Raw genomic sequence first — 25,399 nt, 5'->3', positions numbered from 1 at the left:
TATAGCAAAAGTAGAGCAAGATTGATTCATGCTATGCCACTCCATAATTGCAAACAATTGCAGGAATGGATCAATTACAACTATAGCTACAAAACATCCTTACTGAACATCTCCAAAATATGCATGGATCTCTCTGTAGCATCCAGTTTACATGGCAACAAAATTACAGCAGACAAGGACTTAGAGAAATCACCAAGTCCCTGAAATCAGAAATATTATGGGGCCTACTTTGCATGCTTGTGCTAGTCACCACAGAGATTACAAAAATACATGGACTATACCACTGGAAAGATGGCATGGCATACTTCAAAACACATGTAAATCTCATGCTCAAAAGATGCACAGATTAAATGATACAAAAATGACAAATCTCCAAGTTCTGATAAGAACCAGAGATTTACAGCAACTAGCCCTCTTCCAACGAAGATTTGGGCATCAATATGATCTCTAATGATCATAGTGCAATTGAACAAAATGAAGAGCATCACGAGGCGAACAATTTGACATATTACACGCGCGAATCGGAGCTACATGCACGGAGTTATCACATCGGGAACAGGAGCACTTGCTGGTGACATCTGGGACTTGGAAAAAAAACGGGCGAGAAGTCAACGGGAATAGTACCGAAATCCAGATCGGATCGAAGGCTTGCTCGGGCTCGACGGCGCTCGGGCTGCCGGCGCTTGCCGGAGGGAAGGAGGAGGCGAGGCCCGAAGGGAGGAGGAGGGAGGCCGACGGGCGCGGGGAGGGGCGGCGCCGGCGGAGGCGGCGGCGGCGGCGACGGGACCCGCGCGGCGGCGGCGGCGACGGGATGGCGAGGCGCGGCGGAGGAGACGGGCGCGGAGGCGGCGGCGGGCGCGCGGGCGGCGGGGAACGGGGCGGCGGGCCCGCGGCGGGCTCGCGGGCCGGCGCGGTGGGAGGTCGGAGGCAGGCGGACGTTGTCCGGCCGGAGCGGACGCGTCCGGCGCGGCGCGGAGGGAGAGGGTTAGGGTTTCGTCTGCAGTTTCGTTTTTCGGGATGCCCACATATAAATAGGTAGAGGGAGCTAGGAGGCTCCAAATGAGGTGCGGTTTTCGCCCACACGATCGTGATCGAACGACCTAGAGCATGGAAGAGAGTTTGGTGGGTTTTGGGCTGGTTTTAGAGGGGTTTTTTGCTGGACACTCAAATGGACTTTGCGGATGCCCGGTTAACCGATGGAGTACCAAACGACCTCCGAATGGAACGAAACTTGACCGGTAGTCTCCGGGTGGTATATTAAGACCACTTGACAAGCCTCGATCCATTCCGAGAAAGTTTGACACACGCACACGAAAGAAAACAAGAGGGGTGCACCGGAGGAGATAGGAGCACCGGATTGGAAAACGGACAGCGGGGAAAATGCTCGGATGCATGAGGCGAACACGTATGCGAATGCAATGCACATGATGACATGATATGAAAATGCATGACATGACAAAATACAAAACGAAAGACAAAACCCGACAACGGAGGGAAAAACATATCACATAGCCGAAAATGGCAAGTGTCGGAGTTACAAATATGGCAAGTTACATGCGGGGTGTTACAACACTCCACCACTACGAGAGGATCTCGTCCCGAGATCTAGGACTGAAAGAACTCCGGATATTCAGAACGGAGATGGTCCTCGCGTTCCCAGGTGGCTTCCCGGTCGGAATGGTGCAACCACTTCACTTTCAGGAATTTGATAGACTTGTTGCGAGTCTTGCGCTCAGTTTCTTCAAGAATAGCAACGGGGTGCTCATGATAAGACAAATCTTCTTGGAGGTCAATCTCTTCGAAGTTGATAGTGCGCTCAGGCGTCTTGAAGCACTTGCGGAGCTGTGACACGTGGAACACATCGTGCATGTTCGCGAAGTCGGAAGGAAGCTCAAGTTGATAGGCGAGGTCGCCTCTTTTGCCAATGATCTTGAAAGGACCCACGTATCTAGGGGCAAGCTTCCCTTTGATACCGAAGCGACGAGTGCCTTTCATTGGAGAGACGCGGAGGTAGACATGGTCTCCGATCTCGAAAGCCAAATCACGATGCTTACTATCATAGTAACTCTTCTGACGCGATTGCGCGGCTTTGAGATTATCACGGATGACTTTACACATCTCTTCTGCTTCAGTGATTAAGTCATTGCCAAGAAGTTGGCGTTCACCAGTCTCTGACCAATTGAGAGGGGTACGGCACTTTCTGCCATGGAGAATCTCGAATGGGGCCTTGCCCGAACTCGCTTGGAAGCTGTTGTTGTAGGAGAATTCAGCATAAGGGAGACAATCTTCCCATTTCATGCCAAAGGAAATGACACAAGCCCTGAGCATATCTTCAAGAATTTGATTGACTCGCTCGACTTGGCCACTAGTTTGAGGGTGGAAAGCTGTGCTAAAGCGAATATTTGTGCCCATGGCCTTCTGGAAGGAGTCCCAGAACTTAGAGGTGAAGATGCTTCCACGATCAGAGGAAATCAATTGTGGAATGCCATGCAAGGAGACAATTCTGGAGGTGTAGAGCTCTGCCAGCTGAGCTGCTGTGATGGATTCTTTGATTGGAAGGAAATGAGCCACTTTAGAGAGCTTGTCAATGACAACGAAGATAGCATCATTTCCGCGCTTGGACTTTGTAAATCCAGTCACGAAGTCCATTTCAATATGATCAAACTTCCATTCTGGGATAGCAAGAGGTTGGAGGAGACCAGCTGGTCATTGGTGTTCTGCTTTCACTCTTCGACAGACATCACATTCATTCACGAATTGAGCAATTTCTCGCTTCATTCGAGTCCACCAATACGACTGCTTGAGGTCATGATACATCTTCGTACTTCCAGGATGAATGGAAAGGAGAGAATTGTGCGCCTCGTTCATTATGACTTTCCTTAGATCACCTTTCGGAACCACAATCTGGTCCTCGAAGAACAAAGTGTCTCTGTCATCAATGCGATAGCACTTGTATTTGGAAAGACCCTTGTCGATACCACGTTTCACCTTCTTCACCATGGCATCAAGGAGTTGTGCCTCACGAATTTGATCTTCCAAAGTAGGAGATACTAAGAGGTTGGCAAGAAAGCCTTGAGGAACAACTTGGAGATTCAGCTTGCGGAAAGCTTGACGAAGATCCGGTTGGAAAGGCTTGAGAATTAAGCTGTTGCAATAAGCCTTCCTGCTTAAAGCATCTGCAATGACATTTGCTTTGCCTGGAGTATATTCGATACTCGGATTGTACTCTTGAATCATTTCGACCCATCGAGTCTGCCTGAGGTTGAGGTTGGGCTGAGTGAAGATATACTTGAGACTTGCGATCGGTGAAAATGTCCACTTGTCTTCCCAACAAGAGATGTCTCCACGTAATCAATGCATGGACAACTGCCGCCAACTCAAGATCGTGAGTGGGGTAGTTCTTCTCGTTGGGCTTCAACTGCCGTGAGGTATAGGCCACAACTTTCTTCTCTTGCATTAACACAACACCGAGACCTTGGAGAGAAGCATCACAGAAAACTTCATACGGCTTGGATTCATCAGGAGGAGTCAAGACAGGAGCTGTGACTAGTTTCTCTTTGAGAGTGTTGAAAGCAACGTCACACTCAGGAGACCAGACATACTTCACATGCTTCTGTAGGAGGTTGGAAAGAGGCTTTGCAATCTTGGAGAAATTCTCAACGAATCTTCGGCAATAGCTTGCAAGACCCAGAAAACTGCGGAGCTGCTTGACATTTTGAGGAGGTTCGCAATCCAGAACTGCCGACACCTTCTCGGGGTTAACAGCGATGCCCTTGGCAGAGATGATGTGACCAAGGAAAAGAACTTCATCGAGCCAAAACTCACATTTGGAGAACTTCGCATAGAATTGATACTCTCTGAGCTTGTCGAGCACCAATCGCAAATGTTTGGCATGATCCTGCTTATTCTTGGAGAAGACCAAGATATCATCGAGATACACCAAAACGAATTCATTGGTATAGGGGTTGAAGATGAAATTCATCATCCGAGAGAACACTGGAGGAGCATTGACAAGGCCGAAAGACACGACAGTATATTCATAAGAACCAAAGCTTGTTCTGAATGCTGTCTTGGGAATATCTTCTTCACGAATGCGAATCTGATGATAACCCATACGAAGGTCAAGCTTCGAGAATACTTTAGAACCTTTGAGTTGCTCAAATAGCTCATTGATGTTGGGAAGTGGATACTTGTTCTTGATTGTCTTCTTGTTCAATGGACGGTAGTCGACACAAAGTCGGTCCGTGCCATCCTTCTTCTTGACAAAAAGAACACCACAACCCCATGGAGAAGAACTCGGTCTGATCAAACCTAGACGTTCTTGTTCATCGAGCTGCTTCTTCAATTCCTTCAGCTCGTTTGGTCCAAGCTTGTATGGACGCTTGCAAACGGGTTCAGTGCCAGGCTCTAGTTCGATAACAAACTCAACTGGCTGATGAGGAGGCATACCCGGAAGCTCTTCTGGAAAGACATCTTGATACTCGCAAACGACTGGAATTTGAGAGATGGCATTCAATTCGCCCTTCTCATTGAGAGAGAAAAACCGAATGGTTTCATCACGAGCAGCAAAAATAATCACATCCGCAGACGAGTGTGTCAATTGAATTTCCCTGGCAGCACAATCAAGTTGAGCCTTGTGCTTAGAAAGCCAGTCCATCCCGAGAATAAGATCAATATCCGAGTCACCAAGAACAATTGGAGAAGACTGAAATCTATAGTCGCCCAACTTGATGGAAACATCGGGAGCAACCAAACTAGAAGACAAAAGCTTACCCGGAGAAACAACTTGCATAACTTTGGATAAAATCTCTGTGTCAACATTGTGCTTCGATGCAAATGGGTATGACAAGAAAGAATGCGATGCACCAGTATCAAAAAGAACTTTTGCAGGAATATCATTAACTGAGAGATTACCCATTATCACATCAGTAGATTCCTCCGCTTGAGCTGCATTCATCATGTTCACCTTAGCAGACTTTGGATTATGCTTGACCACTGCATTGCTGGAAGATCTGACAGGAGGAGGAGGAGGAAGACGCCTCTGGTTGAAGCACTTGTTTGCATAGTGACCTTTCTGTTGACATTTGTTGCAAGTCACCTCTGAGAGTGGACGGTGATAAGGAGCATTGGACTTTGGAGCTTGATTCTGAGACTTGTTCTGATAGCCAGAGTTGGAAGAACCCTGGCCACCTTTGTTCTTCTGCTGATAAGGCTGGCGAAATGGAGGAGGAGGAGGCAACCAGAACTTCTGTTGCTTAGCTGTCGCAAGTGAGGAAGAAGAAGACTGAACTGCGTCTCTGACTCTCTTCTTAGAAGCCTCACACTTGAGCTGAGCGGCCTCTTGCTTCAGTGCCATATTGTAGAATTGATCAAAGTGAGTAGGCTCAACAAGAACGAGAGCTAACTACAGATCCTCTTTAAGGCCACCTCTGAAGTGATAGATCATGCTCTTCTCATCAGGAACGTCTTGTTTAGCGAAGCGAGCAAGTTTCTGAAACTGAATGTTGTATTGATACACAGACATGTTGCCTTGCTTGAGATTGCGGAACTCCTCACGCTTGCTCTCAACAACACTTTGTGGAATGTGGTGCGCTTTGAAGTCCCGACAGAAGTCAGTCCAAGTGATCACACGACCTCCTCTGGAATCTTTGTATTGCTGAAACCAATCAGCAGCTTGGTCCTTGAGCTGGAAAGAAGCGAACTTGACATAGTCCTCAGGCCTGACATTGCTACATTCAAAATGCTTGTTGATGTCCACGAGCCAATCATCGGCATCCGTGGCCTCGGCACAGTAGCTGAAAGACTTGGGCGGATTTGCGAGAAACTGGTTGAGAGTGGCAAAGTGAAACTGATTGTTGCCTTGACCTTGATTGTCTTGATTGCCTTGCCCTTGAGTACGTTCTTGCAAGAGTTGCAGAATCATCTGAGCATTGGCGTTGGTGGCTGCCATGATTGCTTGCCATGCCTCCGGAGGTGGAGGTGGTGGCGGAGGGTTCGCTTGACTCCCTTCATTGCGATCCGGATTCTGACGCGTTGGCGGAGCCATCCTGAAGAGGGTGACATCCGTTAGCATCTTGATAGACAAATAGATAAGTAGAATCAACGGATAGAAAATTGCAACATATAGTCTTCACAATAAACATTCGAACGAAGATGAACGAATGAATTCCGTAGTAAATCATCACACTTCCATAAGTTGAGAAGCCACTTGAAAAAGATATGGAATGATCATATGAATTCGAAGTAACTCAAATACCACAATACAAAATAAAACAAAGTATTGGCTTGCAAAATGAGCCGGAACAAACATATGATAGACATTTCGTCCGAAGTTTTCGTGGTGGGGCCCACACGGGCTCAATCGTATAGCACCATCATGTACAAGGCTGTGCACATGACATACGAAGTGTCCCCGAGTCGGCAAAGCCATGGACTCTTTAAGACACAACGAGACCACTGTAAAATCAACCGTGGAAAGGCGGACCACTAGACGTCGAACCCCAATCTCATATCATGCGTCTGTCAGAAAGATATCCTAAGGCTACTTGAATTCCCACTTATAAACTCCCGAAACTTTCTGGTTATGCAATCTGGTGTAGGGGATATAGGGGACACAAAATATATATCACCCAAACTGGCAATCCCTAGATCCAGCTGTATCCATCCGTCAACACATAACCAAGAAACCTTCGGAAATCGTTTACCTCAACCTTCGAAAAACATCCGTTATACAAGTTATGGTAATACTCCCGAATTCCCGCCCCAGTACTGGGTGGCGTCGAGGTGATCTCACCAACAACTGCATAAAAGAGATTTCGATGTCGGCGAAACTCAGGTATTCCAGAACTACAACGATAAAATTGTGACGACAACACCTCGGAGCTCAACTCCCCGGGACACTGCCACAACCCCAAAATGACAGGAGGCACCAAGAACAATGTTCTCGTCACAAATCGATCGGAACGATTCCAAGATACCCGTGTGATCCTAAATTTTTTTTAGTGAAATTTGAGGGGAGAATAGTCAAAACTTCTACGTCAGGAGACCTCACTAGAGCGACGAAGGGACTGAGGAGTAAAAAGAATCATACACTCCGATATATATAATCCTAAGACTCAAAACATTTTTCTTCTAGACTCAACAACGCCAGCGATTCGATCAAGCAGGGGGCTCCTAAGTCGGGGATGGCTTTGATTACCAACTTGTAACGCCCACGATGCGGCTATATGTCCCACGTGTCGAGGCACGACTTAGAGGCATAACCGCATAGTGGTTTTGTCGCAAGAAGGGTCATCTTCACACAATCCCATGTAATGAACAAGAATGGGATAAAGAGTTGGCTTACAATCGCCACTTCACACATTACATAAATATTATCATACATCATCCAAAATACAATCATATAGACCGACTATGGTCAAAATCCAGATGAAAATAAGACAACCCCAAATGCTAGATCCCCGATCGTCCCAACTGGGCTCCACTACTGATCATCAGGAAAAGACACATAGTAACGGCCACGTTCCTCGTCGAACTCCCACTTGAGATCGACGCCATCATCTGCACTGGCATCGTCGGCACCTGCAACTGTTTTGGTAGAATCTGTGAGTCACGGGGACTCAGCAATCTCACACCCGCGAGATCAAGACTATTAAAGCTTATAGGAAAGGGTGGTGCAAAGATGTGGAGCTGCAGCGGCAAAAACATATATAGTGGCTAACTTGCGCAAATGAGAGCGAGAAGAGAAGTAACGGAACGGACGTCATCTAGCAATGACCAAGAAGAGGTCCTGAACACCTACTTACGTCATGCATAACTCAGACCGTGTTCACTTCCCGGACTCCGCCGAGAAGAGACCATCACGGTTACACACGCACTTGGTGTATTTTAATTGGGTCAAGTGACAAGTTATCTACAACCGGACATTAACAAATTCCCATCTGCCTCATAACCGCGGGCACGGCTTTCGAAAGATAAAACCCTGCAGGGGTGTCCCAACTTAGCCCATCATAAGCCCGGGGGGGGGGGGGTTAAAATAAGATGACCCTCGGGCTCGCGAAAACCCGGGGGAAAAAGGCTTAGGCGGCAAATGGTAAAACCAAAGTTGGGCCTTGCTGGAGGAGTTTTATTCAAGGCGAACTGTCAAGGGGGTCCCATAAATCACCCGACCGTGTAAGGAACGCAAACTCAAGGAACATAATCCCGGTATAACAGTAACTAGGGCGGCAAGAGTGGAACAAAACACCTGGCATAAGGCCGAGCCTTCCACCCTTTACCAAATATATATAGATGCATTAATTAAATAAGAGATATTGTGATATCCAAAAATCCATGTTCCGACATGGAACAAACTTCAACTTCACCTGCAACTAGCAACGCTATAAGAGGGGCTGAGCAAAAGCGGTAACTTAGCCAAACAACGGTTTGCTAGGAAAGGATGGTTATGGCTGACATGGCTAAAATAGGAGACATGATATAGAAAGTGATAGATAGCGGAGCATGGCAATAGAGCGAACAACTAGCATAGCAAAGATAGAAGTGATATCGAGGGGTGGTCATCTTGCCTGCAAGGTTCTCAGAGTTGTCGAAAGCTTGATCCTCGTAAGCGTACTCGACAGGTTCCTCGTTCACGAACTCGTCTCCCGGCTCTACCCAAGACAAGAACACAAACAAACGGAACCACAATCAACAACGAGAAATGCACAAGCAACATGATGCAAAACATGTATGATATGCAAGATATGATATGCGATGCATATGCGTGCTCCGGAAGGAAAAAGATAAACATGGCCGTAACTTGGCAAACCAAGAATGCCACTGGAAAGATGAGGTGATTTCGGTCGAAATCGATATAAAGATCACCGGAATCGGATGCACGGTTTGCAAATGGCAAGCAAAACAAGAATGACACGAATCTGCGATAAACAGCAAGATATCACTTAAAATACAACAAGCAACAATGTTACAGCACCCCAAGATAACAACAAAGCACATGGCAGTAATCTACAGGAGATGCTTGACAAAAGATGAGCACTGAGCTATGGCTAGTTCACAACATATCAAGCTCAAACAAGCATGGCAAAAGTGCAAAAGATTACAGGTTCACAGACTTGGTGAAAAACTGGACATGGCAGAAATCAGCATCAGGTAGCAATGTTCGGAGCAAGAAATCAACATGCTACAGGAACTTACCATAGCAAAACAAGGCATGGTAGTGTTCTACTAAAAGCACATGACAAAAGTCCCTTACTGATCATAAGCCAAAAAGGACCAGAAGATATGATGGCAAGCATGTAAACATAGCAAGTTTCGTTATCAGGTTTCAGACTTGGCAGAAAAACAGAGCATGGCAGAAATATTAATATGTAGGCCTCTTTGTGAGCTTGATGAACTCACTACAGAGCAACGCATGACAAACCAAGCATACCTACAGAAAGATGACATGTTTATGAAGCTATCCATGGCAAGAACAATTGCATAGCATGTATGGATAAACTACAATAAGCTTGGCAAAAATACATGTCATGTTAAGAATCTGCCAGAAATATTTTATAGCAAAAGTAGAGCAAGATTGAGTCATGCTATGTTACTCCATAATTGCAAAAAGTTGCAGGAATGGATCAATTACAACTATATCTACAAAACATCCTTACTGAACATCTCCAAAATATGCATGGATCTCTCTGTAGGATCCAGTTTACAAGGCAACGAAATTACAGCAGACAAGGACTTGGAGAAATCACCGTCCCTGAAATCAGAAATATTACGGGGCCTACTTTGCATGCTTGTGCTAGTCACCACAGAGATCACAAAAATACATGGACTATACCACTGGAAAGATGGCATGGCATACTTCAAAACACATGTAGAGCTCATGCTCAAAAGATGCACAGATTAAATGATACAAAAATGACAACTTTCCAAATTCTGATAAGAACCAGAGATTTACAGCAACTAGCCCTCTTCGAACGAAGATTTGGGCATCAAGATGACCTCTAATGATCATGGTGCAATTGAACAAAATGAAGAGCATCACGAGGCGAACAATTTGACATATTACACGCATGAATCGGAGCTACATGCACGGAGATATCGCATCGGGAACAGGAGCACTTGCTGGTGAAATCTGAGACTTGGAAAAAAAAACGGGCGAGGAGAAGTCAACGGGAACAGTACCGAAATCCAGATCGGATCCAAGGCTTGCTCGGGCTCGACGGCGCTCGGGCTGCAGGCGCTTGCCGGAGGGAAGGAGGCGCGGTGGGAGGCCGGAGGCGGGCGGACGTTGTCCGGCCGGAGCGGACGCGTCCGGCGCGGCGCGGAGGGAGAGAGTTAGGGTTTCGTGTGCAGTTTCGTTTTTCGGGATGCCCACATATAAATAGGTAGAGGGAGCTAGGAGGCTCCAAATGAGGTGCGGTTTTCGCCCACACGATCGTGATCGAACGACCTAGAGCATGGAAGAGAGTTTGGTGGGTTTTGGGCTGGTTTTAGAGGGGTTTTTTGCTGGACACTCAAATGGACTTTGCAAGCCCGGTTAACCGATGGAGTACCAAACGACCTCCGAATGGAACGAAACTTGACCGGTAGTCTTCGGGTGGTATATTAAGACCACTTGACAAGCCTCGGTCCATTCCGAGAAAGTTTGACACACGCACACGAAAGAAAACAAGAGGGGTGCACCGGAGGAGATAGGAGCGCCGGATTGGAAAACGGACAACGGGGAAAATGCTCGGATGCATGAGGCGAACACGTATGCGAATGCAATGCACATGATGACATGATATGAAAATGCATGACATGACAAAATACAAAACGAAATACAAAACCCGACAACGGAGGGAAAAACATATCACATAGCCGAAAATGGCAAGAGTCGGAGTTACAAATATGGCAAGTTACATGCGGGGTGTTAAACTCATCTACCACTTCTGTAGGGCCATCAGAGGTTCTGGAGCATTCTCCCGTTTCATCGGCAGCGCCGACTGCACCTTCGCTATGGTGGAGAGAAGGAAGAACGCAACGATTCGGCAATCTGGTGCAACAAGCTTGTCGACATCCAGAAGCAATGCAAGATCATCAGAAACGGCAGGAGAAGGACTCTGTGGTTGACCTCGCCGAGACCATCATCGACCTCTGATACGCCAACATGAAAGAAGACAAGGATACCAAGGACCTGAACACGTGGGAGGTACCTCTGAATCTAGCCTACATAACCTACGCGGCCAATGACGCATACGCATGCTACGACATGTACAGGCAGATCTTGGACATGAGGGCGTGTCTGCTTCCCGTAACCGAGGAGTACACGGACAGCCGCAGCGTCATGATCAAGCGTGCCAGGAAGGTCTAGATGTTGTACTTTATCTGTTTATAAGCACCTTTATCATCTGAGTGTTTCATGCATTAGCCTATGTGTCGTAATTATCTGTTTTGTCCGAAATATTTCTTTTAAGAACCCATTAACCTGATTGCTTTTTTAGTGGCTATTTGCTTATGTATGTAACTAGTTCACTTGTCCGTTAGAAAAAAATAGTTCACTTGGCTACCGTGCTTTGAATCTCCTTCCTCCCAACATATTCCCCTCCTCAGGTGGACCCAGCAGGTCTCTGAATTTTCTCCCACTTTCTTTTTCGATGTAAACTGAGTTTTCTCCTAGTACTTTTCCCTAGAACCAACTCAACTGTACCACGTCTAGCCTAAATAATAATAATACCCCACGTACTATTAACTCACCAAATTTAAATGATATTTTATTTCGTAAGTTGAAAGTTCTTGCAAAATAATAATAATAATTGTTTATATATAACTTGGCAAGTTAACTCCTAGTGATTGCGTACATAAGCTTGCAAAGATTTTACTGACCAATGTAGTAATAGACGTGCAATCATGTGTTTATGTTTTTATAACATTTCTCCGTCTAGCCCAACATGATATTTTGACCCAGCCCATCAAGTCCGCAGATTTCGAGAAAAATGCAAATGGGATTTAAATTCTACCATATATATAAACGGGGTGCATAGATGCTACATCATTGTTTCACCCAGCCCACCAAATGGACTAAAAAAACAAATGGACTGGCTGACATGTGGGCCAGTAGGTTGAAGCCTAAGAAGGCGTTGGATTTACATCCAACGGCCGACATTCTTCTTCAATCTCTCGTTCTTCCCCCAGCGCTGCCGGGACCGCCTGCTCCAGCCTTTGGCGTCTAGCGGCGTTATTTTGCGCTCCTCAGCGAATCGCTACCCCGCCGACGGCCAGGCCATCCTTTCACTCCGCACCTCCTGTTATTCTCTGCCGAGTGTAGGCCCAGCCCGCACCCGAACCAGTCAAGTTTCCCACTCCTCTCCGTTTGCGACTCCACTGCCACGTCTTCCCCATCTCCGGGTCGTTCCAGTCTGGGGCCTCGCCGTCGTCCACCACCTCGGTGCGCTCCGCGCGGCGTGGTCAACATACGAGAGTCATCGGAAGAGGACTGTACGTGGAGAGCCTGACGGCTGGGACCCACGAGGTCCATGGTCGCATGCAAGGAAAGTTCCTCCTTATTACGCACTGTACGTGGACTGTACGTGGGAAGGGCTTATGTATTTCGCGAGAAAAATGTTCCCCCGCTGACATGTCGGACCCACCAGCTATATCTTTGCACACAAGGAAGTGCCTCCTTATTACGCACAAAAAAATGAATGCCCCCTGCTAGCTGGGACCCACCATAGAGGGTGGCTGACTAGTGAGCCTAGTAAGTTGACGGGGACGAAGGGCTTTGTCAACTTAGTCAATATGAACGATTCTAGCTCCAGTGACCGTACGATGTCCATCCAACGGCCATAGTGCTTCTTCAACCTCTGGTCTTCTTGCTCCAGCCGCCCAAAGCAGCGCCGGTCGTGCCGGGTGCTCCTGCCTCTCGTGGCCGACTGTGATGCCGCGGAGGCCTCACCGCCCCCTACTACTCCCACCGCTGGCCCAGTGCATCCCTCTACTCACCCACACCCCTTGTTATTCTGCGGCGACGGTAGCCTCACGCCGCAGCCGAACCAGTGAACCCTTGTACTCCTCTCCGCGTGGGCATCCACTGCCGCGTCTTCCCGGCTCCGCGTCGTCCCCTTCCTAGGCCTCACCGTCGTCCACCGCCTTGGTGCTCTCGGTGCGGCGTGGTCAATGTGGTCGACGACCGACTTCCATCGGAAGAGTACTGTACGTGGAGAGGCTGACAGCTCGGTCCACGGCCGCAACTGGGTCCACGGGCACAGCCCAGTTTTTTGTGATTTGCCAAGTAAGTCGCTTTGTCAGGCCTGTTGGGCTGAAAATCTTTCAAGACGAGGAGAGCTTCATTCAGCTGGCCGAGAAAATGGCCTATCAATAATGAGAAATGGGTTGTACATTTTTAAAACACGTCAAACCGACAATTAGTTTCAAATTTCTTTTTTTCATTTCAAGATTTTAAATTGCATTGATTTTTATGCGTGGACAATTTGTTGGATTTTGTATTGATATACATTTATTTTTAAAATCAGTTTGAATGTGACTCAAAATTTCAGGATTAAAAATAGTTCGGACCGCACCGAAATATGCAAAATTTTGTATAATTTTTTAACCGTGGCCACAATATGGGCTGTAATGCTAACAAAAAGAATATGGGCTCCAAAAAAACCTTAAGAATTAGCAAATGGGCTGTAAATTATTAGAAATAATGGCAGATGGGCTATATGTTGTTTTCCACAGATTTGAGGCTTTCCTAAAAAAAGGTTGATGCACAAGCAGTGACTGTTGGATTTCCATCCAACGGCCGTCGTGCTTCTTCAATCTCTGCTCTTCCTGCTCCAGCCGCTCAAACAAGCGCCGGCGGGACTGCCTGCTCCCTCCTCCCCGCGGCCGGCTGTGCTGCCGCGCAGGCCTCACCGCCCCACCGTACTCCCATCGCTGGCCTAGCCATCCCTCTACTCACCCACACCTGCTGTTATTCTCCGGCGACAGCAGACGAACCAGTAAACCCTCGTACAGTCGTACTCCCCTCCGCGTGGGAAACAACTGCCGAGTCTTCCCTGCCTCCGTGTCGTTTCCTTCGTAGGCCTCGCCGTCGTCCACCGCCCTGGTGCTCTCGGTGCAGCCTGGTCAACATGGTCAACGACCGACATGCATCTGAAGTGGACTGTACATGGAGAGGCTGACAGCTGGGTCCACGGCCGCATGCAAGGAAATGCCTCCTTATTACGCGCAAAATAATGATTCCTCCACCTGACATCTGGGGCCCACCGAAAGGGCCTCTGTATTTCGCGAAAAAACGTTACCGCTGCTGACAGCTTGGACCCACCAGCTATATCTTCGCATGCAAGGAAGTGCCTCCTTATTACGCACAAAAAAATGAATACTCCCCCTGCTAGCTGGGACCAAGTATAGTGGCAGGCTGACTTGTGGGCCTACTAAGTTGACGGGGACGGAGGGCTTTGTCAATTTAGTCAATATGCACGATTCTAGCTCCAGTGACCATACGATGTCCATCCAACGGCCGTAGTGCTTCTTCAACCTCTGGCTTCTTGCTCCAGCCGCCCAAACCAGCGCCGGTCGTGCCTCGTGCTCCTGCCTCCCGTGGCCGGCTGCGATGCGGCGGAGACCTCACCGCCCCTACTACTCCCACCGCTGGCCAGGCCATCCCTCTACTCACCCACACCCCCTGTTATTCTGCGGCGATGGCAGCCTCACACTGCAGCGAACCAGTGAACCCTCATACTCCTCTACGCGTGGGCATCCACTGCCGCGTCTTCCCCGGCTCCGCGTCGTCCCCTTCCTAGGCCTCGCCGTCGTCCACCGCCCTGGTACTCTCGGCGCGGCGTGGTCAACGTGGTCAAGGAACGGCTTCCATCGGACGTGGACTATACGTGGAGAGGCTGACAGCTAGGTCCACGGCCGCAGCAAGGAAGTGCCTCCTTATTACGTGCAAAATAATTATTCCTCCACCTGACAGCGGGGACCCACCGGACGGGCCACCGTATTTCGCGAAAAAAACATTCCCCCCTGAATGCTGGGACCCACCAGCTACATCTTCGCACGCAAGGAAGTGCGTCCGGGCAAAAAAAAATGATTCGCCCCCCTGACTGCTGGGACCCACCAGCTACATCTTCGCACGCAAGGAAGTGCCTGACAGTCGGGACCCACCTGGTTGAAGCGTACCTAGCGTTGTCATTCTGGTCGCGAACGTGTACGTACATACTGGTCGATGTAGAGGCGCGCACGTGTCGTTGTAGAGGCGCACACGTAGCATGTACACGTACGTACAACGGCCAGGGTGCAAGAAAGTAAATACAACCACGTATGTACATACGGGCGGGGTCTCGAACGCCTACTCGCACGTACGTACGGCCGGGGCTCTTGTACATGGCTGGGTCGAAACGGAAAAACTGCGTCTCCGTCGTGTTCATGGGGAGGCAACGGAATGCGTCGTGTTCATTGGGAGGCAACGGAACGCGTGGGAGCCAACCGGCTTGGACGGAACAGCCGATGGAAACGAGGCCTGGCGTATCGCAGAACGGAGGAAACGGCCTTGTGTTCGACCGGCCATGTTCGAAACGGGATCCTGTTCATCAGGAGGGGTCTGGCGTACCACAAAACGGAGGAAACGGACCTCCTACGGTCGAAACGGGGGTCCTGTTGATCGGGAGGGGTGTGGCGTACCGCAAAACGGACGAAACGGACTTGTGTTGGAGCGCTGTGGTCGAAACAGGGGTCCTGTTCATCGGGAGGGGTGTGGCGTACCGCAAAATGAGACTCCATGGGATACTGTTCATCTCCACCGTCGACCCCCTCCAGCCTCCACGGGCTACTGTTCATCCACCGTCGACCTCCTCCAGCCTCCACCTGCGACTGTTCATCCACGGGCTCCTGTTCATCCAGCCTCCACCGCGCGCTACTCCACCGGCTACTGTTCAACCACCCCTCTCCACGGGCTACTGTTCATCCACCCCTCCACTGTCTACTGTTCATCCAGCCCTCCACGGGGTCGTCCTATTCATCCAGCCCTCCACGGGGTCCTGTTCATCCAGCCCTAACCGGCTCGATCGATCGGGGTCCTGTTCATCCAGAGGCAACGCCACGGGTCCTGTTCATCCACCCGCACCGCTCACTGTTCATCCAAACCCCCCCGCAACGCTCACTGTTCATCCAAACCCCCCTGCAACGCTCACTGTTCATCCAGAGGCAGCATCGATCGGCTTCAGTTAGCAGTAGTAGCGAAGGAATCGCTCGATCGCTCGGGTTCAGTAACGTGTAGCCTGCAGTGCAATCGCTCAGGTTCAGTTAGGCGACGCGTCACTCGGGTTCAGTTAGAGCCCAACGCCTCGCACACACGCGCGTACGTGTACAAGAGAAACGCGCATCGCTCGGCCCCCGACCACCCACCGTAACCGGGAACTCGCCGAAATTTTCCTCGCCCTCGCTTCTACCACGGTTTTTTCCGTCATGGACGGCCCAAAGAATGTCATGCAGCTGCATCTCCGGCCCGCCCAGGACGAAAAGCCCATTTTCTGTCATGATTTTTTGCCATAGAAGTAGGAGCCCACCACATCTATGATGATACCGGGTTTTGTCACAATTATCGTCATAGAAGTGTCAGAAGTATGACAGAAAAAATTTCGTTCAGCCCAAAATGTCACGGATGTGTCTTTTTTTGTAGTGAATATTCCAGAAACCCTAGATACGTGGATGAAATATTCATCCAGCTGCCGCAGAGTCCAGAACCACCAGATCCAATCTAGACACCATCTCGGATGGGGTTGACCACCTCCATTGGAGCCTCTCCGATAATGCGTGAGTAGTTCTTTGTAGACCTTCGGGTCCGTAGTTAGTAGCTAGATGGCTTTCTCTCTCTCGCTGAATTCTCAATACAATGGTCTCTTGGAGATCCATATGATGTAACTCTTTTTGCGGTGTGTTTGTTGGGATCTGATGAACTTTGAGTTTGACCAGTCATATCTTTTTATATCCATGAAAGTTATTTGAGTTTCTTTGATCTCTTATATGCATGATCTCTTATAGCCTCGTATTTCTTCTCCGATATTTGGGTTTTGTTTGTACAACTTGATCTATTTATCTTGCAATGTGAAGAGGTGCCCGGTAGTGGGTTCAATCTTACGGTGCTTGATCCCAGTGACAGCAAGGGAACCGACACGTATGTATCGTTGCTACTAAGGATAAAAAGATGGTATCTATATCTACGCAATAGATAAATGGATCTTTTCTACATGATGTCATCGTTCTTATTGCATTATTCCGTTTTTCCATGAACTTAATACACTAGATGCATGCTGGATAGAGGTCTATGTGTGGAGTAATAGTAGTAGATGCAGGCAGGCGTCGGTCTACTAATCATGGACGTGACGCCTATGTAATGATCATTGCCTGGATATCATCATAATTATTTGAGGTTCTATAAATTGCCCAATAGTAATTGTTTTTACCCACTGTTTGCTATCTTTCTCGAGAGAAGCCACTAGTGAAACCTACGGCCCCTGGGTATTCTTTCTCATATATTTGCTTTGCGATCTATTTTACTTGCTCTTTTTATTCAGATATATTAAACCAAAAATACAAAAATACTTTGCTGCACTTTATTTATTTGCGATCTATTATTTCAATCTATTACAATTTTCTGGCATCGTTACCCGAAAGGTATTGACAACCCCTTTAACACGTCGAGTTGCGAGGTGTTGTTATTTGTGTGCAGGTGCTGTTTACGTTGTGTTGCTTGGTTCTCCTACTGCTTCGATAACCTTGGTTTCTTCACTGAGGGAAATACCTACTGTCGCTGTGCTGCATCATCCCTTCCTCTTTGGGGAAATACCGATGTAGTCCTAGCAGAGAGGAGCTTTTCTGGCGCTATAGTCAGAGAGCCATCACGAAGCACCAGAAGAGTATGACTCGTGAAAACTTTCCGTTCACAGGTTTAGAGAAGGCATAGGTTCAACCCATAGCACTACAAGAAATATGTCAACTAGTGACCTTCTGTCAGTGACCTGGAAGAATTTGTCATAGATCTATGACCATTTGAGACCAATTGGTCAAAAACTGTTCGGGGGGCTCCAAACCCTAAACCATTGCGACCATTTTGGTCAGAAAGGTCATAATTTCCTTACACGAAATGGTCATAAAGCAAACAACGCTGATCCGCCGCCTTATTTCTAGTTGTTAACGACCAATATAGATGGTCATAGCCTTGTAAATTGTGGTGGGTTGTGATGACTAGGCGCCATCTCATCAGTTTTGCCTATGTGTCATGTCCATGTGTCAATTTTTGCCCTAAGTTGTGAAGCAACCTATATTTTTGGTATTCCAAAAATTCCCAAAAAATTCTCATAAATTGTTTGGATCATATCTTCATCAAATATGTCAAAAACCTTCCTTGCCTAGTTCAAAAATAACTCAAGAATATTCATTTTCCTATTTTGTTCAAAGCAGCACTTTGTGAAGGAAGTGTTATTTATATATTCTTGATTTCCCTAAAAATTTGTGAAGACATTCTTCTTAGTATATTATCATCCTCAGCCAAAACTCACGCCCATTGGCCATGTGCATTTCCCGTACCGCTAATCAAACACTTGGCTGCTAATTCATCTTTGAGCATAGTTCGGTCTCCTCATGAGAATATTATGTTGTAATTTTCTTCCTAGCACCTACTTGGGGAGTGCACAACCCACTAGACATGCCTAGGCCGCGCAAAACGCATGGCAATGCCACGGTCACGCGGTGGGCATGCGAGCTTATGCGCTCTAGAGTTGGGGCCCCCGGCCACCGTCCAAACCTCGATGTATCGCCATCAAACCATGTATTTATGACTAAATAGATACTTGTGTACCGAGAAATGATTTTTGGAAAAAAGAAAGAGCAAACTATGAGGTAGATGCAGTTCAAATTTGACCTGCTTCCTACTGAATCGGCGGGAATTTGTCTTTTTCACCAAAGGTGGATCAAAACTTTTGACACCCAACCATTTTGTCAATTGTGCATTAAATATGGCCTAGTATTTTATAAAATTGATTAGGTCCAATTTTGCAACAAATATATGGTAGGTCCTTCATAAAAAAACTCATTTCGGGCACTCGGAAAATGAAAAATGTATTTTCCGTGAAAACAAAATGAAAACTCCCTTAGGCAACATTGTTTGGAATTCCAAGATGCACCCTTGTGCACAATATGAGATCATTTGAACAAACTGTGCCATGAATGTGGCCATAAGATTGATCATTTGGCTTGAAAGCCATGAATCTTCACGCATGATAGCTCATTTCTGAGAACATTTTTTTAAAATAATTTCCGTATACAAGTTTATTAGTTTTCCTGGAAACTTGGTCACATATAATGCCACAATGCGAAGGTTTTCCAATTTTTTGATTTTTTTTTGAATTTTTGATGCCCATTTCAAAATGCGGTCAAAACGGTGGGCTTGACCGTTCCTAGCTAGTGGTTGAATCTTGGAAAACTTTTGATGTTTCTCTGATTAAATAGATACTTGTGTACCTAGAAATGATTTTTCGAAAAAAATAAAGAGCAAACTATGAGGCAGCTGCAGTTCAAATTTGACCCGCTTCCTACTAAATTGGCAGGAATTTGTCTTTTTCACCAGAGGTGGATCAAAACTTTTGACACCCAACCATTTGTCAATTGTGCATTAAATATGGCATAGTATTTTATAAAATTGATTAGGTCCAATTTTGCAACAAATATATGGTAGGTCCTTCACAAAAAAAACTCATTTCGGGCACTCAGAAAATGGAAAATGTATTTTCCGTGAAAAGAAAATGAAAACTCCCTTAGGCAACATTGTTTGGAATTCCAAGATGCACCCTTGTGCACAATATGAGATCATTTGAACAAACTGTGCCATGAATGTGGCCATAAGATTGATCATTTGGCTTGAAAGCCATGAATCTTCACGCATGATAGCTCATTTCTGAGAACATTTTTTTAAAATAATTTCCGTATTACAAGTTTATTAGTTTTCCTGGAAACTTGGTCACATATAATGCCACAATGCGAAGGTTTTCCAATTTTTTGATTTTTTTTTTGAATTTTTGATGCCCATTTCAAAATGCGGTCAAAACGGTGGGCTTGACCGTTCCTAGCTAGTGGTTGAATCTTGGAAAACTTTTGATGTTTCTCTGATTAAATAGATACTTGTGTACCTAGAAATGATTTTTTGAAAAAATAAAGAGCAAACTATGAGGCAGCTGCAGTTCAAATTTGACCCGCTTCCTACTAAATTGGCGGGAATTTGTCTTTTTCACCAGAGGTGGATCAAAACTTTTGACACCCAACCATTTTGTCAATTGTGCATTAAATATGGCCTAGTATTTTATAAAATTTATTAGGTCCAATTTTGCAACAAATATATGGTAGGTCCTTCACAAAAAAAATCATTTCGGGCACTCAGAAAATGGAAAATGTATTTTCCGTGAAAAGAAAATGAAAACTCCCTTAGGCAACATTGTTTAGAATTCCAAGATGCACCCTTGTGCACAATATGAGATGATTTGAACAAACTGTGCGATGAATGTGGCCATAAGATTGATGATTTGGCTTGAAAGCCATGAATCTTCACGCATGATAGCTCATTTCTGAGAACATTTTTTTTAAATAATTGTCGTATTACAAGTTTATTATTTTTCCTGGAAACTTGGCCACATATGATGACACAATGCGAAGGTTTTCCAATTTTTTGATTTTTTTGAATTTTTTATGCCCGTTTCAAAATGCGGTCAAAACGGCGGGCTTGATAGTTCCTAGCTAGTGGTTGAATCTTGGAAAACTTTTGATGTTTCTCTGATTAAATAGATACTTGTGTACCTAGAAATGATTTTTGGGAAAAATAAATAGCAAACAATGAGGCAGCCACAGTTCAAATTTGACCCGCTTCCTACTGAATCGGCGGGAATTTGTCTTTTTCACCAGAGGTGGATAAAAGCTTTTGACAGCCAACCATTTTGTCAATTGTGCATTAAATATGGCCTAGTATTTTAGAAAATTGATTTGGTCCAATTTTGCAACAAATATATGGTAGGTCCTTCACAAAAAAACTCATTTCGGGCACTCGGAAAATGGAAAATGTATTTTCCATGAAAAGAAAATGAAAACTTCCTTAGGCAACATTGTTTGTCATTCCAAGATGCACCCTTGTGCACGATATGAGGTCATTTGAACAAACTATGCCATGAATGTGGCCATAAGATTGATCATTTGGCTTGAAAGCCATGAATCTTCACGCATGATAGCTCATTTCTGAGAACATTTTTTTAAGATAATTATCATATTACAAGTTTATTATTTTTCCTGGAAACTTGGTCACATACAATGACACAATGCGAAGGTTTTCCAATTTTTTGATTTTATTTGAATTTTTGATGCCCGTTTCAAAATGCGGTCAAAACCGCGGGCATGAGCGTTCCTAGCTACTGGTTGAACCTTGGAATTTTTTTGGTGTTTCTCTGATTAAATAGATACTTATGTACCTAGAAATGATTTCTGAAAAAATAAAGAGCAAACTATGAGGCAGTTGCAGTTCAAATTTGACCCGCTTCCTGCTGAATCGGCGGAAATTTATATTTTTCATGAGAGGTGGCTCAAAACTTTGGCGCCCAACCATTTGGTCAATTATGCATTAAATATGGCCTAATATTTTAGAAAATTGATGGAGTCGAATTTCGTAACAAATATTTGGTAGGTCCTTCACAAAAAAACTCATTTTGAGTATTCGAAAAATTGAAAATAATTTTTTCGTCCGAAGAATATGAAAACTTTCTTAGGCAACAGTGTTTGCTATTCCAAGATGCACCCTTCTGCACAATATGTGACAATTTGAACAAATTTGATCCACTTCCAACTGAATCGTCGAAATTTTATCAATTTGACGAGAAGTGGATATACAACTATTGAGACACAAGCATTTGGTCAATTGTACCTAAAATATGATCTAATATTATTGAAAAATAGAGTGGTGCCATTTTGCAACAAATATTGGTAGGTGCTTCAAAAAATATATACCATTTTCGACACTCCAAAGGTAGAAAATGTTTTTTTTGCAAAAAAAAAACTCATTTTTGAGATCAATTTTTAAAGATATTTGTATTATTCCTGGTTTGTTATTTTTCTGAAAAACAAGTCTCACTTGTGACACGATGCTATTGTTTTTTTCTAATTCTACGATGTTACAAAATAGCTGACATGATTTATTTAATCGACTACGACCAATTTAAATGGTTATAAAATCATCAAAGTGCGTACTACATTGTGATTGGTGGAACCGTTTGTGGCACGGATCGATGAGATGGCAAACATCCTATCATCCATTGCTAGCAATCCAACGTCATCCATCCGTCCATGCAAAGAAAAGGAAAAAAACCCACCGCACCAAACCCTACCTCTCTCTCACCTGTCGCGCCTTCCTTCCGCCCGCCGCCTCCCTCTCTCTGTCCCCGATCCAGATCGGCCTCTCCCTCACCCCTCGCACCGCGCCCTCCTTCCCTCGCGCTGTCACCGGCGGCGCCCTCCTTCCTTTCTGTCACCGGCGGCACCCTCCTTCCCTCGCGCTGCACCCGAACCTCGCTCCCGCTCCCAGCTCTTCTTCCTCCTCCGCTGCAGCTAGGGTTTCGTCTCCCCAATCCCCAATCCCCGAAGCTCGGATCCAGTAACAGCAGCGATGGCGGCCGCGGGAGATCCTCTCCAAGGTCAAGCACGTCCAGGCCAAGCGTGCTGGCCGCCCTCGCGGGTGACTGCCTCCGCGGTGACGACGACGGCCTCGTCATCCCCGGAGACCGCGGCGCCCCTCAAGGCCGACCTCCGCCACATGAGTGATCCGTCGATCTCGTCTCTCCAACCATTCAGTTCTCGCCGCTTCGATTCCTTCGATTCAACAAGATACTGTGTACCACTTCGGTACGTGCGTGCGTGTGAGCTGACTCTTCTTCTGCGTGGTTCGTAGGTGTTCCGGATGCACGCACGAGTTCGACCTGGACAAGCCGCCGGTGCTGCAGGAGGTGGCGGATTTCTTCAGTGGCCACGGAATCGAGGACTTCACCTTCAGCAGGGGCAGGCTGGTGAGTGTAACTCCCACGAATCTCTAGCAGGAGATGTGTGGGATGATGTGTCTATTTGGTTTCCACTAAATTAGTTTGCATAGCTTCTGGTCACCTGATCCAGTAAGGGAGAAGAATTTTAGGTTCAAAATGTTCCCACTTCCTAGTAAATGTTTTAGGTGCATAAGCAATTGATGTGATTAGTTGGTGGATTTGCTTTGTCACTAAGTCTGAATGTTGGAACCTTTTTTTTAGTCAGAATGGCAGTGCCGGGCAAAGCTAGCGGTATGCGGAACACCAGAGAAACCACTGATTGGCCTGTATCAGGAATGGACACATACTGTTCAAGATATTCCCGATTGCAGAGGTTAGCTATGAAATTCTGTTAACTGTAAGAGTTACAACAGTTTGGTTCTCGTCATCTCTTATGGCATAGACTTTTCCAGCTTATACCAAAGAGATGTCCCTGTTTGAGCTGAAGTTTATATCCAAATAGGGCGATTGAGATGTCACTTGAGCTACTAGATAGGCACGATTAGTCTATGCGTGTACTAATTCAGCTACTTGATATAGATAGGAGTGTAACATGCTTACATTGACTAGTCTGTACGCGTACGTACTACTGTATCTGGTTGGCGTTGAAGTCAACTTAGAAGACCAACGTTTTTTCTACCTCAGTCAGGAGTATTATGCCTAGACAGAGCATGGTTTCTCAATAAAGTTTTTTGCTGCACACACTACATTCTAAATAGATTTATTAACTTGATCGTAGAGCTATTTATGCAACAATATCACAAAACTGACAGTGATGTGAATTTGTTAAGGGAGGTAGCTTCTTTTATGTGATCAAAGGCATAAACAGTGCAGTTTTAATTTTCCAGTATGTCTTTGGGGTAATAATGTCATGGAAGTCCTTGGTAATACTCATATGAGTGCTTAGTATACTCACATCATGGTCTACACGGTGTCAGATGTCAACTAGCTGTAACCCATATTAGTGCTTAGTATACTCATGAAAAGGGTTATTTCTCCACCTGTAGTTCACGGTTTATGCATCAGCTGTTCTTCTACCAATCTGTTGCTCGATTGTGTTGCGGATTCATATGATATTGGTGTACACTCAATTTGGTTATTTCTTGCTAGTTCTGCTACTAGTTGCTGTGTACTCCTAGTACTACAGGTGGATCAATCTCCCCCTCCCTCTCACCCCCGTCTCTGTCTCTGCAGGTAGGACAGGAGGAACAGCGACAAGCGATGGGATGAAGCCCGGCCATGGAAACCCATCGCAGCCTTCAAGACCTTGACGGCGGTCGGTGCTATGGTATGAATCCCTCCTCCACTTCAAGACCTCTACGTACGGCGGTCGGCAGCACGCGCGCGCATTACACTCTTCCTCTTGCTCTGTTCTTGGGCTCATGTGGCGGCGGTGCAGGGGATCCTGATCAACATGCAGTTCCCGGGGCCGCAGGTCGACGCCATCACCAACGACAATATCGTCATCAACGTCTTCAACAACCTGATCTGATATTGTTCTCTGATCCAGTGGCATCTCTATCCTCTTACAACTCATAACATTTTTTAACTTCTTTTGGCCGTGCTTTCGCTTCCACTACAGATCAGATCAGTGGTGAACGAAAGAAACAAGTGCACAACTAGTATCAGTGGGCTTGTATTTTTCTTGTGTAGCTGCTCTGCACTTGTTGTAGAGCATAGCTTGCATCAGTATTTTTACCTATTTTTGATCTCTCATTCTGAAATACATCTAGCAGGTGCGGCTAGTACTCTATTATTCTCCTACATATAGCTATATATGCATCTAAAAGGGCAAGTACTTGGATGACCTTGACAACATCATACTGATTGTAATAACTTTGCATAAGACTCTGTATTCGAAGACTTCTCGCAACTTATCATGCAATTCTAAACAATAGCATATGTGTATCTACCCTGCTGGGAATTTTCACTTTATATAAAAATTTGAGAGGAAAATGCTGGGAGTTCCAGTCTTGTCTGATGGCTAGGAACTCAACTCTGCTTCTTGTTGTTGGAGTTTCAGGCTTGTTGCATAGTTCGTAGCTTCAAGTGTACTCTGGCTTCTAGCCACAGTGCACTACAAATTATTATAGAATTACAAAGTGTACGCAACATTGCACCTTACACATTCTTCTCTTGTGAAATCAAATGCCATGACTGGGCATTCTTTTATCAACTTGCTCTACACTTGCTCGTGCCTTTTAACTTTTTTTTAGAAGAAGAGGGCCCAGCCCCGATTCCATTGCATAGCAAAGAAATCACAATAGTTCAGTACATCCAAGAAACTACAAAGACAAAAACTACCACAAACTAAAAGT

At 46.0% G+C, this 25,399-nt stretch overlaps 1 protein-coding gene across 1 annotated transcript; it reads left to right on the top strand.

Moving 5' to 3' along the window:
* Positions 1–22,391: 22,391 nt before the first annotated feature.
* LOC109778467 (uncharacterized) lies at positions 22,392–24,976 on the top strand. Its single transcript, XM_020337030.4, has 5 exons — positions 22,392–22,830; positions 22,955–23,069; positions 23,304–23,415; positions 24,276–24,369; positions 24,481–24,976. The coding sequence occupies exons 1-4, from the start codon at positions 22,673–22,675 to the stop codon at positions 24,350–24,352; spliced, it is 462 nt and encodes a 153-aa protein (XP_020192619.1). The 5' UTR covers positions 22,392–22,672; the 3' UTR covers positions 24,353–24,369; positions 24,481–24,976.
* The last annotated feature ends 423 nt before the right edge of the window (positions 24,977–25,399 follow it).

This window comes from Aegilops tauschii, chromosome 2, assembly GCF_002575655.3.
Source record: "Aegilops tauschii subsp. strangulata cultivar AL8/78 chromosome 2, Aet v6.0, whole genome shotgun sequence".
NCBI classification, from domain to species: Eukaryota; Viridiplantae; Streptophyta; class Magnoliopsida; order Poales; family Poaceae; genus Aegilops; species Aegilops tauschii.
This window is presented reverse-complemented; position numbering and strand designations above follow the sequence as displayed.